The 13,711-nt window shown below is 32.7% G+C and overlaps 2 protein-coding genes across 4 annotated transcripts; one reads left to right on the top strand and one right to left on the bottom strand.

The window, feature by feature from the left end:
* Positions 1–204: 204 nt before the first annotated feature.
* Positions 205–4,559, bottom strand: LOC104899799 (hypothetical protein). Its single transcript, XM_010687067.4, has 6 exons — positions 4,416–4,559; positions 2,454–2,536; positions 2,269–2,367; positions 1,032–1,102; positions 861–923; positions 205–765 (listed from the first exon to the last, which is right to left on the bottom strand). The coding sequence occupies exons 2-6, from the start codon at positions 2,506–2,508 to the stop codon at positions 481–483; spliced, it is 573 nt and encodes a 190-aa protein (XP_010685369.2). The 5' UTR covers positions 2,509–2,536; positions 4,416–4,559; the 3' UTR covers positions 205–480.
* A 2,718-nt stretch (positions 4,560–7,277) lies between these two features.
* LOC104899798 (hypothetical protein) lies at positions 7,278–11,398 on the top strand. Of its 3 annotated transcripts, XR_007276504.2 has the most exons (6): positions 7,278–7,593; positions 7,691–7,783; positions 10,136–10,232; positions 10,417–10,528; positions 10,759–10,875; positions 11,031–11,398. XR_007276504.2 is itself a non-coding variant. In XM_019250961.3 (5 exons), exons 1-4 carry the CDS (start codon positions 7,377–7,379, stop codon positions 10,487–10,489), a joined length of 480 nt encoding a protein of 159 aa, XP_019106506.1. In that variant the 5' UTR covers positions 7,278–7,376; the 3' UTR covers positions 10,490–10,528; positions 10,759–11,005. The 3 variants fall into 3 exon arrangements, 2 of the variants coding, with proteins under 2 accessions (XP_019106506.1, XP_010685368.1); XM_019250961.3 differs by lacking the exon at positions 11,031–11,398 and having other exon boundaries at positions 10,759–11,005; XM_010687066.4 differs by lacking the exon at positions 11,031–11,398 and having other exon boundaries at positions 7,279–7,593; positions 10,417–11,005.
* Positions 11,399–13,711: the final 2,313 nt, after the last annotated feature.

The raw sequence follows: 13,711 nt of genomic DNA, 5'->3' as shown, positions 1-13,711 counted from the left end.
CACTGTGACAAGTATCTGCTTCACAGGGACATTTCATTCAATATTTTTAGTCTTTTTATTGTAGGTGTTATATGTTCCTACATCTCACATACTTAAACTAACCTGAACAATTCCTTTTTTTAATCTTATCTTCAGTATTTGCAGCATGATCTTAAATAATTGACTCAGAATGTAAGAAACCAGAGCTAACTGTAAAGAAATCAGTGAAAAACAAGGGCAAACCGTAAACTTTGCAATATAATAAAGCAAACGTGTACATTCGGTAGTGTACAAACTTGAGAATTTCGGAGGTGAAAAACGAAGCAATAGCCACCCATGTATAAGACTAAGCAGCAAAATTTAGACTACATATAGATCACAATTGCTCACATGTAAAATCATACAAGACTGCAGAATAAAGATCTAAACAAATCATCATTTGAAACACTCCCAGGCAAACATGATCGCCATTGTGATATTTGTTCCTAGAAAGGAGTTTCATCATGGAAGCTCAACAATCTTTGGACGTTTTCTCTTTGTACGACTTTCTGATTGTTGTGTTGAAGAACCATCTAACTCCATTTCTGATTGTCCAGTCGAACCAGGCTTCTGATTTTCTTTTTCATCAATATCATTATCACTGTCATCATCATCACTGCTAGATTCTGATTCCGAAGAACCATCATTGGAATACAAATTAATAACAGGCTGGTTTCCAGCAATTGCAGCCTCTGCGGCTTCTATGGCTTCTGGAGTTTGAAGATCAGTAACACCAAGCATCAAATCCTACATTGAATTAAGCAATTGAGTCTTAGTCCTGGTATACCAGTCAAAAACTCATCTAATATTTGAGATTTCCTGAGAAGGGAGTTCAACTATACCATTTCAATGTACTCTGATTCATTACCATCTAGAACTTCAATGTCGAAATCCTTTGGTTTGTCCTGCACATTGAAAAAAGCACTCATTCTAGTAAGTAATTAGGAGTGTCGCCTGAAGAGCTCAGGGAACCGTAACTCCTTTTACAAGGTTTGTTGGTACTCAGTTGTTACCTTTGCATTGAGCTGGAGAGTTTTGTTAGCTTCAGATAGTACTCCTAAGAAATCCTTCACCTTACCAAGCACTGCACAACCGTTAATCAGTTAGTACACAGTTAAATCTTAGAAATCGATTGGAAAGCTCCTATATTTAGGTTTCATCATGTTATTTTTTTTTTTTTGGGGGGGGGGGGGGTTGGAATTAATAACGAGATGAACAATGAAGGTAACCCTTTGGAGAGACTGAGAATTGCCTATTTCAGCTACTGAAATCCAGCAAAATGAGGAGCATAAGTATAGATATTCATAGAAGAGAACAATGCTAACACATAGCAACCAAAAGAGAACACATGTATGAAACAAATACATCAAATTATACAAGAACAGCATATAGGCCAATCCAGTTATGATAATTTACTCAAATGGTAGATACCAAACCATTCATCCATTTATTACTTCAACATTTCCAACCTTGTGCCTTTCTTCATCTTATCCGCAAAGTTCTGCAACAAGACAAATTCAAGAACTTTCTTGCACTGAATATATATGGCACAAACGCTGAACCGCACACATAAGCGTAATGGAGAGGCAACAACAACAAAAAACATAATGCACATCTCCGACTTCAAAGGGGTAACAGGTAACTATAAGGTGATATTAGAAATATAGCATCAGTTTATTCCATCCGCAAGTATCCAACTTCAAACTTCCTACTTCCTAGCATTGTTGCTTCCTTGAAATCGAAAACCACAAATCACAACCCTTCCACAAATTCAGAAACTCATAGTTCAAATATTCCAAATTGATCTCATTCGAAATTATGTCAAATAATGGATGTATCATGTATTCATCTCATACTGATTACTGAAAACTTACTAATTACAAACAATTGTATATTCAGCCAAAGCCTCCATAGTGTTCCCAGGAACCTCTCACACTTTTTGCACATCATATATTTGCACATTTTACTATTTGCTCATTCGATCAAAATATGTGACAAATGTGCGAAATAATGTGCTCGGTAGCACATGCTAGTTCTAACTTCTACATTCTCCTAGAAGCATCTAAGAATTTGGAATGTCTAGTAAGTACGACTGTTTATAGTTATGAGTGCATTCAAAAAATCGATATTACAACTTAATAGATGCTATATCAAACCAACCATTGCAACTCCATATTATATCATTCATTCTTGACAGTAGAACGAAATATCGTTATTCAGAATTTGAAAAATAGAGATTAAAAAAAAAACCTTGGCTTTTAGGAAGTGGTGCAGTTAAGGGCTTTCCTTCAGGATTTGGTCTCTCTTCTGCTACTTTCTTGCTCTTCCCACAAACAATCAACGCTGATTCTGCTTTTCCAATCCAATTTTTTTTAAAAAATCAAAATTAACAAGATAAAATAGAAAAATTTAGAAAGAGAGAAAATAAGGGTTACCTTTAAAAAGGTCCTTCTGCTCCAATTGCAACAACTCTTTACTTGTCTTCTCCATAATTTTCTCTCTCCAAAATTTCGCTCACCTTGAAGAAGAAAGGGTTTTATTTTATTTTTGCCGGGTTTAAATACATCTTCCCAAAGACCCAAACAATACCTTACTAAGATGGACCTTATCCTTGGGACTTAGAGGGGTATTACCAAGCCAAACCAAGACTGAGTTTGGGGTTGCTCGCCTTGGCTCGGCTTGGGTCATAACACTTTTTACTAATACTTGAGCATAAATTTTCCAGTTACTTTGAAAGTCAATTTAAGTTCTAAAAGTAAATTACATATATTTTACGAATTGTTCAGCAAGTAACCCTCATGTTTTTCAAAATTCATGAAGTACCCTACTGTTTTAAAAATTCATCAGGTACCCTTTAAATTTGCATATAATGTACCAACCCCCCTCAATAATTTACTGGTATTGATTATGTTAACTTAAATTACTCAAAATCAGTTGACATCTATCATAATTCCCCTAACATTTCATATTATGCCTAATAAAGTCTTTTAAAAGCAGTCAACTTTTTTTAATAGGTACTTAAGTTATTATTAAAACTATTTACCACATGAAAAAAGGGATTTATATTACTATAAAAGAACATTTTTGGCATAATGTAGGTTAGTAGACGAATTAGGTTGGTTCAACTGATTTCAGGTCATTTAAGTTAGCAGAATCAACACCAATAAAATTCTTGAGAGTATATGGTACATTATACGTAAACTTAAGGGGTACCTGGTGAATTTTTGGAACCGTAAGGATACCTCATGAATTTCGTAAAACCTCATGAGAAGTTGATGAAAAATCCGTATTCATTATACATAAGTGCTATATACAACAAAAGAAAAGGCTAAAATACAACACCTAAAATTTTGTAGAACTTAACCATAATTAATTTCACCTTTATATAATTAAAAAAATAGAAGAAAAAAAGCAAAGTTATGTTTCTGAACTCCTGCTACGAATATTAGTGAGCACCACATGCAATTGTGATCATCTACAACTTACTTGAAGTTGAAGGTGACTTGCTGTTCCTAATTACATAATTTTCATTCGTGCATATACAAGGGCGTGGGTTGGTTTAAAAAATATTAGAAAAAAAATTGACTTATCCTAGTTTCTTCTTATCTTTTCTAGCTGAGATGAAGATACTTCAACTCAATCATTCAATTGCTCAAAAAAATAAAAAACACTAATTATCAATTTAGATGGTATGCTAGACAATAGAGTTTAATAAAAAAAGATTAATCAGTTACTATATGTAAAATTCCAGAATATAATTCCACAACTATTACTCACCAAAAAGTAAATTCGAAAATATATAATTTCACTCGCCACAAACACTTTTCCCTTTACCATGATCATACTCTCTACACCCTTTTTTTTTTTTTTTTTTTTTAATTATAATGGGGGCTTCAACTATGGAGGTCGTTTTTGGTGTTGTTGGACTTGTTATTTTTTTAGTATGTAAACTACCATATAATTAACCAACAAATTTAACAATTTGTTTGGACTATGAACATACTAATTTGCATTGCTCTTTCCTCCATGTAAATAAAAATTCAATTAAAAAAACTTCACTTGAAGCCACCGAAATCTTAAATCAGGATCCATTTTGTATAATATGATAAGAAATAGGTAAACCCCCACCCCCCAATTCACCAAAAGTCAGAATTATTATGAACTTAATACTATTTTTTCATTCCCAAGTTAATAAATTGTTCAATTTCAATAATGTCAATTTGAATTTCGAATTACAATAAGCAAACCCTAACTAATTAATAAACAATTTCCACAATCCCCATTCAACAATTTACATCTAAATATTCAATCAATATAATAATCTAATAGTATATATAAACTTATAAAAGTAGGAAAATGTTTAATTAAAACACAAAAATCTAAACCAAACAACTTACTGTGGTCTCTGTGACAATGAGTCGAACTTCGAATTACGGGCGACGAAGACGCGAGTCGGAATTATAGGCGGCGGTTTGAGACTGCTCGGTGGTGGCTGCTGCTGTCAAGGTAGTAATTTTATTGAGGGATCAAATTGGGGTAGTAGGGCCTGTTCTCTTCGGCATAAAACAGCTGAACTGAACTGAACTGAACTGAACTGAACTTATCAAAGCTGAACTGAACTGAACTGAACTTATCGGAGCTGAACTGAACTGAACTGAACTTATCAGAGCTGAACTGAACTGAACTGAACTGAACTGAACTGAACTGAACTGAACTGAACTGAATTGAATTAAATTGAATTGAATTATATTACATTGAAATAAATTGAATGTAATAAATATATTAAATAATATTTTAAACAATAATAATATGAATATTAAATAATAATTATAATGATAAGTAATAATAATGAATAATAATAATAGTAGTATTTTGAATATCTTTAAATGATAGTTATAAATAAATAATATTAATAATCATAAATTAATAATAATAATTAATGATAGTAATGATAATTAATAATAATTATTTTATATTATTTGTATTAATATATTAATACTTGACATGATATATAATAACAATAATATCTAAGAAGTAAATTAATATTACTATTTTAATAATTAGATTTAATAATTTAAAAATATTTAGTAATAAAAATAATGATTGGGTTAAATTACGTCATAAACCGTCTTGACGCGATTTGATTGGTTTATGGGCTAAAAAAAGTGGGTTTATTTGTGCTTTGACCTAAACCATGTTCCTCCTAATAATTTAGTAATAATAATTAGTAAAGCTATAATAAAAAAATATATAGAAACAACAACAACATAATAATAATAATAATAATAATAATAATACTTAATAGTAATGATATATATTTAAATAATAATAATAATAATAGTAATTAGTAAAATAAATTATACAACATAATAATAATAATATTTAACAAAATGGTTATAAAAGAATAGAGCTGAACTGAACTGAACTGAACTGATCTGAACTGAACTGAACTGAACTGAACTGAACTTATTGGAGCTGAACTGAACTGAACTGAACTTATTGGAGCTGAACTGAACTGAACTGAACTTATTAGAGCTGAACTGAACTGAACTGAACTGAACTGAACTGAAAATAAGCTGGGGAGAACAGGCCCGTAGTCGAGTAGTGTTGTGTTGTTGTTGGGGTTAAGTTTTAAGAAGGGTTTGTTATTTTTAGTTTTTTTTATTTCGCAAATAAGTACATGCGCCTGGGTGCATGTAGAGCATGGTGCACCCTCTTCTAAACTACATCGTTTCTTCATTTTTAGAGTATAATTTTAAAAAATTATTGTTATTTGTTTCCTTAAATTTTGCAAGTAAAGATTCTTTTTTCAAATTTAAATTTAAAAGGTATATGTTCTGTTACCTTAAGTGTAGATGTTCATTTACTATATGTTCTTTTTATTATAGCATTTGTTCTTTTATAAATATAGATTTACATGTTCTTTAATTTAAGCCGTGTGTTCTTTTTTAAAGTAGAAAAGTTCTTGAAAAAAGTTCGTGTTCTTTTATATTGATTGGATGTTCTTTTTGGGTGCACAATGAACATTATGCACCCTAGTCCATAATCCACGCTTTGACATAAATTGGTTTAATCTACTTATTTTAATTTTTTATAAGTATTATGGAAAATTTAATTACTTTCTTCGTTTTTTTTTACGTATTATATTTTGACATTTTATATTATTCACAAAAATTTCACTTTTATTATCGTTAGTGATTTATACGTGAATAAAAATATAGTCATGTAGAATCTTGTTTGATTAGTCTTAATATATACTGTATTTTTTTATATGTACTTTTTTATAAATTTTTACAAATAAAAGATAAGAGATATATGTCTTCAAAGTATTGCATTGGCACGTGTGAAAAGTATAACATGTAAAAAAAAAGGAATAAATATAACTTTTCACTAAATTCCTTTAATGTAAAAAATATATTTCGAGCCTAACGATGAATTTTTCAAATCGAATTTTACTTTTTTCTAGGGGAAAAACAAGCTGGATTAAATCATGGACAAAGTGTCCATAAGTATATAGGGCGCCGCCACCTTTCGGAGGAGAATGATTTGTCCATATTGTTCAACTCCAAAAGGAACTAGCTTTGCTAAATGGTTAGCCACAAAGTTACCATCATATTTAACATGTGATCAAACAAGAGAAAGAAAAAGAAGAACAAGAAGCTAAATTTTCATGTAGAATAATGTCAAGATCCAAGATGTAGAGAAAACTCTTTGAAAAACACTTAGGGAGTGTTCGGCACAAGCTTTTTAAATAGCTTTTAGTGACTTGACTAGGTCAAAAGACTAATTAGAAAAAATAAGAGTGTTTGGCAAGGTAGTGGTGTAAGTAGCTTTTAGTGGTACAAGTAGTGTTTCAGTAGTGTTTGTCAAAAGCTACAATTTGTAGCTTTTGGGTAGCTTTTAGTGGTGTATAAATTATATATTAAAGTTTTATTTGAATTTTAACTAGTTATTCTTAAACAGTTACTTTGACAACTTCTTTTACTGAACATCAATATTTTACACCGCTACTTGGACAGCTAACAGCTACACACCAACCACTAACAGCTACCAGCACATCTAACAGCTACTATCACAACTAAAAGCTATCACCACAACTACTATTACCGAACACGCCCTTAATTGCAAGTCACAACTTGACAATGTGATTCAAAAATCACCTCATCAGAACCAAAACATTTACCAAATCGAGTTTTAAACATTTCAAGTCGAGTTCAAATAGTTTACAAGCTTACTAAGCACATTAATATTCCTACGTCTTTCAACTAATAAACCCATCTCCAGGCCCATTACCCACCCAGTCCCAGCTTCAGTGTAACTTTTCTTTCTCTCTCGCTCTCTCTGAATCTTTCCCAAACATGGCAGCTAAAACCCTACTACGTTCTGGAGCTTCGATCGTAACTCGGTTTCTTAACTCGGGTTTAACTCAGAAACCCCCGAGTTCAACTCAGCAAAAAACCCTAATTTCTTCTGCATCGAAACTTTTGATTTCTTCTTCCTTATCAAATCCTCACTCCTCTCTGTTTTTTTCTCCTCAAAACGATGTCGTTTCTTCCAACAATTTCATCTCTCATGGTACACTCTTTTTCTTTTCTTGTTGATTAATTGATTGATTAATTTTCTATTTTTTTTGTGAAATAAAGTCGTGTTTGGTTGATCGATAAAATTGTAGAAAATGAGAATATTGTAGAAGAAAAGAGGTTGGAGATTGCGAAGATTTTGAACCCTTGTGGTCTTCCTTCACTCGAGTTCTTCTTGCCTGATGGTAATTATGTTCTTTTAATTTTAATTTGTTCTACAAATCACATTTTTTAAATTTTGTAAATTTATATTTCTAGATATTAATGAGTGATTTGATGCTTATTAATGAGATTGATTATGATGTTTTCCCTTGTTTATGTGAAATTTCTGACATTGTGATTGTAGAAAATGTTCATTAGGTGAATGGATTATTAAGATGTTTTTCTATGTGATGAAATATATTGAGGCAAGTTTGAGATATAGATGTGTATTTGGATGATTATGAGGAAGATTGATTGGGCATTGCGAAATCGGAGCTTAATTTGATCTAAAATTTTGATGTATGGTTTACTAAGTACTGGTTGATTGAGATATTATTGAGATGTTATAGACTCAAGCAATTAGAGAGAATAGGGCGCTTAAGCTTAATATAGCATTTGCTAGTGTGTGATACACGATGGAGCTTGTCACTGAGCTTGCGTGCGCGTTGATGTTTTTAGTAAGAATCCTCAGCCTTTGGATTGTTCATTCACCATTTAATTATAGGAGAATGTTTAAGCTCCAAATGGTTACTTTTAAAGTAAGGAAGATATTCTACTTGAATGCTATATTGTGCACGAGTAGCATCATCTTTATATTAGTTCAGCAAGGAGTTTGACGCATATTTAACGCTAGCTTAGATAACTGCAAATCTGTCCCTGAATACTCAGCAATTTCACTGACTTGATTTGCATCAATCATTGAGAGAATCACACAGATGATGGATATTCTCTGTCCAGTTTTGAGTGCATTGTTGCTCAAACTATTGTGGCAAACTGATTATCAGAGTGTTAGCACCTTGTTTCCTTTGTCCTTAAAACAATCTGCAGGTTTCAGTTGAGGAATTACGTGCAAGTGTGTGATAAGAGGAAAAACAAAGTACTTGCTCATAAGTTATAATTCATATACAAGTTTAGCTAAGCTCGTAATTTAATAGGCCATGCACTTCGTCAACCATTCGAAAGAGTTTTACTTAGCACTTGATCCCTAGGCCTTAAAATAAACTAACAGATCCAGTGCAAATCATTTGGCTTTACACGTCCTTTGAATCAGTTGTTGAGTTTTCTGCGGAGTTTAACTTCTGCAGGTCAGATGCAATGTTCCTAAAATGTTAAGTAGCCTTTTATTGGTAATTTGAGGAGGTAAATGGTCTTTGAGGTGGTCTAGGGATATCCATGCATTAAAATAATTTGTCTTTGTCGAATTTTGCGGCTGAATAGAGTGTGGGCTATGCCTGAACACTTGAACTAGAATTTGAGTTTTGACATATTCTTGACTTTCAGAGGATGGTGCCTAGGGTTGTTTAGAGTATGGTCAGGATTACACCAAACAATACTGTTGTGGTTTGTGTTGGTTGCATTCTAAAAAATGTGGGCTGGTTCTGGATTTTGACCAAGCTGTGGTTTGCGGTTTGGGTTTGGTTTGAAATTTTTAATCCAAACTGCATCCATAAACTGTTTAATGCAGTGCAAGTTATAATATACTTGTCACAGATTATATAAAATGTTGATATGGTTTGAATTTTATTAAGACAAAGGGCAGGGCAGGGGAGGTAGTGAAACACAATTCCAGTATTTGTTATAAAGTTTGTGAACTTACCAAATAACAGAACTCTTCTTTTCAAATTATAAAACTTGTTGCAGGAAAATTAATGGTTAACTCGCCTTGTACCAAACTGTTTAACGCGGTGCAAGTTGGGAAAATGCCAAACCCGTTATTTTGCGGTTTGTTTTGTGTTATGTTGGGTGCAAAAATGGGAACTTTTTGATTTCTGTACTGATACTTGACATGTTTTCCGTGCGTTGCTCTATATATTCTTGTTTTGTAAGATTTTTGTTTAGAATTTGCGGTTCAGAACGTCAATTGCCTCTTTCTTGTTGAACTAGATGCCATGATTGTTGTTTTTTATGGTGTTGATTTCAGATGAAACTGTTCACATGATTGTAGAATGCACCTTTTCTTTTAGTTTGTTCTGTATTCAGCATAAAAGGAGATTGAATATCTGTCATAAGTTTTATTTCTATGCATGTCAGAATAAAAGAAAGTATCTTCTTACTGTTAGGTCAACCGATAATAACTGAGTTACAACAGTAATGGTGTAACTAGTCTCTGGATGACCCCCTTTATATTGATCTTGAGCTGGTTGTGTTGATGGCAGCATGACTCACTCCTGCTTCTTATTATGTTCGGTGTTGGTATTCTTGGATTGTGTCTGCATTGCTTATCTGTAATCATTTTACTGCAGAGTTTCACGTGTCTTTTCCTTGGCATGACTGCATGCTGTGACTTGTGTAACTTCTGTTTGCTATGTATGAGCTAATATTATTGGTGGTTGCAGCCGATGATTCTTCAAACGATTCAATGATCTTATTTCCCAAGAGACCCTTCCAGCCAAGTACCCTCCGTCGCAAGAGGAATCATGGATTCTTTGCACGGTAAGTCTCCATTGTCTTTTATCTGTTTATTGTGTCGAAAAAATATATTTCTTGTGAGCCAATACTGAGCGTCTGGTATTGACTGGAAATGTGGCTGATAGTAGAAGAGAAACATGACGAAAGTCTAAAAAAGTAGTTGGCAACTATGTTTCTTGTTACTTATATACCACTTGTCACTTTGCAGCAAGGCTACAAAAGGTGGCCGTAGAGTGATTGCTCGGAGAATAGCAAAGGGGCGCCACCGAATCACAGCTTAGATCTTTTGTGCTAACCAGTTGCTTTTGCTCGCAAACGTTGTAAGATCTTGGCACATAAGAATACACTTTGATCTGGTGTGCTGCATTAGCCTCTCTTTTTATCTGGATAGGTAGCATTGTCACAATGATCCTGCTGAAATCAAATCCGCTTTCATGGTTTACCTAATTCTTGATTGATTTTCATTCTCGGATTAAAAGTTTTTTAGACAAAATAATACAGAGATAATCTAGCTTCTCAATTTATTAGATAAGTGATAGTTCTATTGCAGAGAGAGAAAGAGAGTTCCTTCAGAGCTCACGCCCGTACAAGCAAGAGTAGGCTGGTGAAAAGGCAGTTCCTCGAGCCTTATGTTTTGTCAGCATATCTTGCGATCTCTCATAGAAAGGTAAACCAGTCTTAAAAGACAGACTATTTCTTTCTGTAATAAAGATTTCTTTATCTCAATGTAGACAACTCTATAACTATTTGAGTCACTAGTCATGATATGTGCAGTACTTCAAAATGATTTGTTTTCTCGATGAATGGGTGGTGAATTTTCAGGACTTTTGGAAAAAAAAAAGGAAGTATTAGTTTTGACTTTTGGGATATCGGATTCGAATTTTACTTGTTTGTTCCATTTCGGCACACCAGTGGATGAAACTTTCTGTAGAACTTACTACCCGATGCCCGAGGGTTCTGATTCCGAAGGTAATGAACCATTAGACGAGAAAAGTGTAAACATTAATCAATGAGCTAGGATTGTTATTTTGTTTATTTGGAAAATTATAAAGGAAAACTCATATTTAGGATGATATTTTATCGTCATGAGTACTAAATTACATTACGATTACCATAATTTATGACCATACGGATTGTAAATGCCTAACACTATGCTATCCAATAATATTGGTCTAGTAGTTTGTCTTGTAGATTTCTTCTACACCTTCCGTCCTTTTAAGATTGGTCTAATTTTATTTTTGTTTTGCACCCTTGTTTCCATTAATTATAACCAATTTACCAGTGTTGCTCTTTTAAATAGTCGGGGAAAAGTCGATAAGGACTACCTCACATGGTCTTCTTTTGCGCAACTCCTAATAAACTGAAAATCTCCTTTGAAGCAAACTTGAAAGGGATAAAGGAAGTATTAACCTCAAGTAAACTGCGGTTGCCTACAATCTTGGTTGCATGTCTTCATTTAAGCCATTTCTTTGAATCTCACGAATCATGTCTTCCTTAATGTTTCCATTCTTTATCAAGATAAAGTACTCAAAATATTCACTAATAGACGACTCCTTTCAATCCAATGTCACCTTACCTTCAATTGGCTCCGTCTCATTATTAGAATTGTACTTCATATGCTCTATATTGCTTCAATTTAGCCTTAAGGCTCAAGTTGATGATGTTTGAATCCATTACTCCAATTCACAATCAACCCATTTCTAGTCTCGTCCAATTATACAATATCATTTGCTAATGTAATACACCAGTGTATGTTATACAGTGGCGGAATATCATGGGGCCGGTGGGAATTCCGATCCCGGTCAACTTTTGAATTTTTCTAAAAATTAAGATTGTACAACTGATGAAGGATTCCTCGAAAAGTTAAGAATTAGTAATCTGTTTTAGAAATCAAACGGATTCGGTACCAAAAATACTAATTACTTTTGGAATGGCAATTGGAATGGTCACTGCTAACTGCTTTTGGTCCCAAATCTTTGGGGTTGCTGAAAATGTTAATTTTTCAAATGAAATAGGTGAATTTTTATTTGAGCAGTCTTAGTTTGTTTTTGTTCATTGGTGACAAGGTTATTTTCCTTCGAGTTTGTGTATATTGAATATTATCCAAATGTTGTCTGAGTATCATATACAATAATATTAACCTTGTTTAGGCACCTCCAAATCTCATTGTGAATTCCATCCAGGCCAGTTGTTTTTCATTTTCCAATGCCTTCTCTACCTCTATTCTTTGACTTTCGCATATAGTCATATACCCTTGATTTACTTCCAACTCTTCAATGAAATTGTCTCTTCGTTATAGTCATTTGGATTCTACTTCATTCGTTGGATGCAACTTTTGCATAGTACACGCTATCTAATGCAAATTTTTGATCCTTAATGTCTTTCATTCTGTATAGTTAGAAATTATAAGAGTTGATATTATGAGAGTATATATTAAGATGAATTAAATAGGAAATCACCTAAATATATTTCTTTTCTTATACATTTGTGAGAGAAGATGGGAAAATGTTGGTAGATGAATAGTAATTACTATACAAATGTTGCATCATTTTTAGAACGGAAGAAGTATAAGATAATTCACTCAATTATTTTCTCCTTGTTTCATAGATTAGCTTCCTTTTGATTAATCTTCACCCATTTTATTATAGGAGATCTCCTTGCTTGATAGGAATACTAGGCCACGGAAAAAGAAGTAATCCCACTCTTCTCTATTTCAATTGAACAATTTAAGTGGCAAAATTAATCGCCTTGATGGGCTTCCATCACAAAAGTTTGTGGTATCCTATAGGTGATATAGGGATAATTGGATAAAAGTTACTCGGATAAAATTGAAATCTAAACGAATCCAAATCGAATAAGTATTTTGGATTGGACTCGAACTATGTTCATATTGAGTTTTCTTGAAAAATTAAATTTTCGAATTGGATTGGATCCAAAATTCCAAAATAACCAAATAATAAATAGATCCTATATTGTTTGGGCTTAACTGATTTACTTTAAAAAAAGCCCAAAGGTCCGCAATCCTTCCATTCACTTAAAAGTTCAGACTCTAACTTGATGTTGTATAGTTGAACACGTTCTTATGTTGTTGAACCTTTTGATGTAATGAATTATTAGTTTACTATTAGTTAGTAATGAATATGTAAGGAATTGCATGAATATTATTTCTATTATCCGATACTTTATTTTTGATGCTCGCGCCAAATTTAATTATTTCACCAAAAAACGGGGTTTTAAAAAGTTGAATAATTCGTACCTAATCCAATTTAATAAAGTTCGGATTGAACTGGGTTGGACTCAAATTCTAATTGGTTTGGATTTGAATTGAAAAATTAAAATCCAAATTATGTCTCTAGTTGATTGAATTAGGCCTAAATCTAAACCGTACACCCAACTTTCACCCTTGATTTAGTATATACTAGCTTTTTTTTCATGTTATGCATGCGTGTCATATTAACTTTTTTTTTTCTCAATTAGTTATTCATCAGTTTTACAATTTTTTT

Source organism: Beta vulgaris, chromosome 7 (genome assembly GCF_026745355.1).
Source record: "Beta vulgaris subsp. vulgaris cultivar EL10 chromosome 7, EL10.2, whole genome shotgun sequence".
Taxonomy (NCBI): Eukaryota; Viridiplantae; Streptophyta; class Magnoliopsida; order Caryophyllales; family Amaranthaceae; genus Beta; species Beta vulgaris.
Note: the sequence above shows the minus strand (reverse complement) of the source record. Positions and strands in the feature narration are given on the sequence as shown.

Bases quoted from the DNA above. Each gene is read 5' to 3' on its own strand.
- LOC104899799 (XM_010687067.4), bottom strand. From the start codon at position 2,508: ATGGAGAAGACAAGTAAAGAGTTGTTGCAATTGGAGCAGAAGGACCTT. The intron at 1,103-2,268 runs GTTTTTTTTTTA...ACGGTTGTGCAG, and splicing joins ACCACTTCCTAAAAGCCAAG to TGCTTGGTAAGGTGAAGGAT. The intron at 924-1,031 runs GTAACAACTGAG...TTCAATGTGCAG, and splicing joins CTCTCCAGCTCAATGCAAAG to GACAAACCAAAGGATTTCGA.
- LOC104899798 (XM_019250961.3), top strand. From the start codon at position 7,377: ATGGCAGCTAAAACCCTACTACGTTCTGGAGCTTCGATCGTAACTCGG. The intron at 7,594-7,690 runs GTACACTCTTTT...ATAAAATTGTAG, and splicing joins CAACAATTTCATCTCTCATG to AAAATGAGAATATTGTAGAA. The intron at 7,784-10,135 runs GTAATTATGTTC...TGGTGGTTGCAG, and splicing joins CGAGTTCTTCTTGCCTGATG to CCGATGATTCTTCAAACGAT.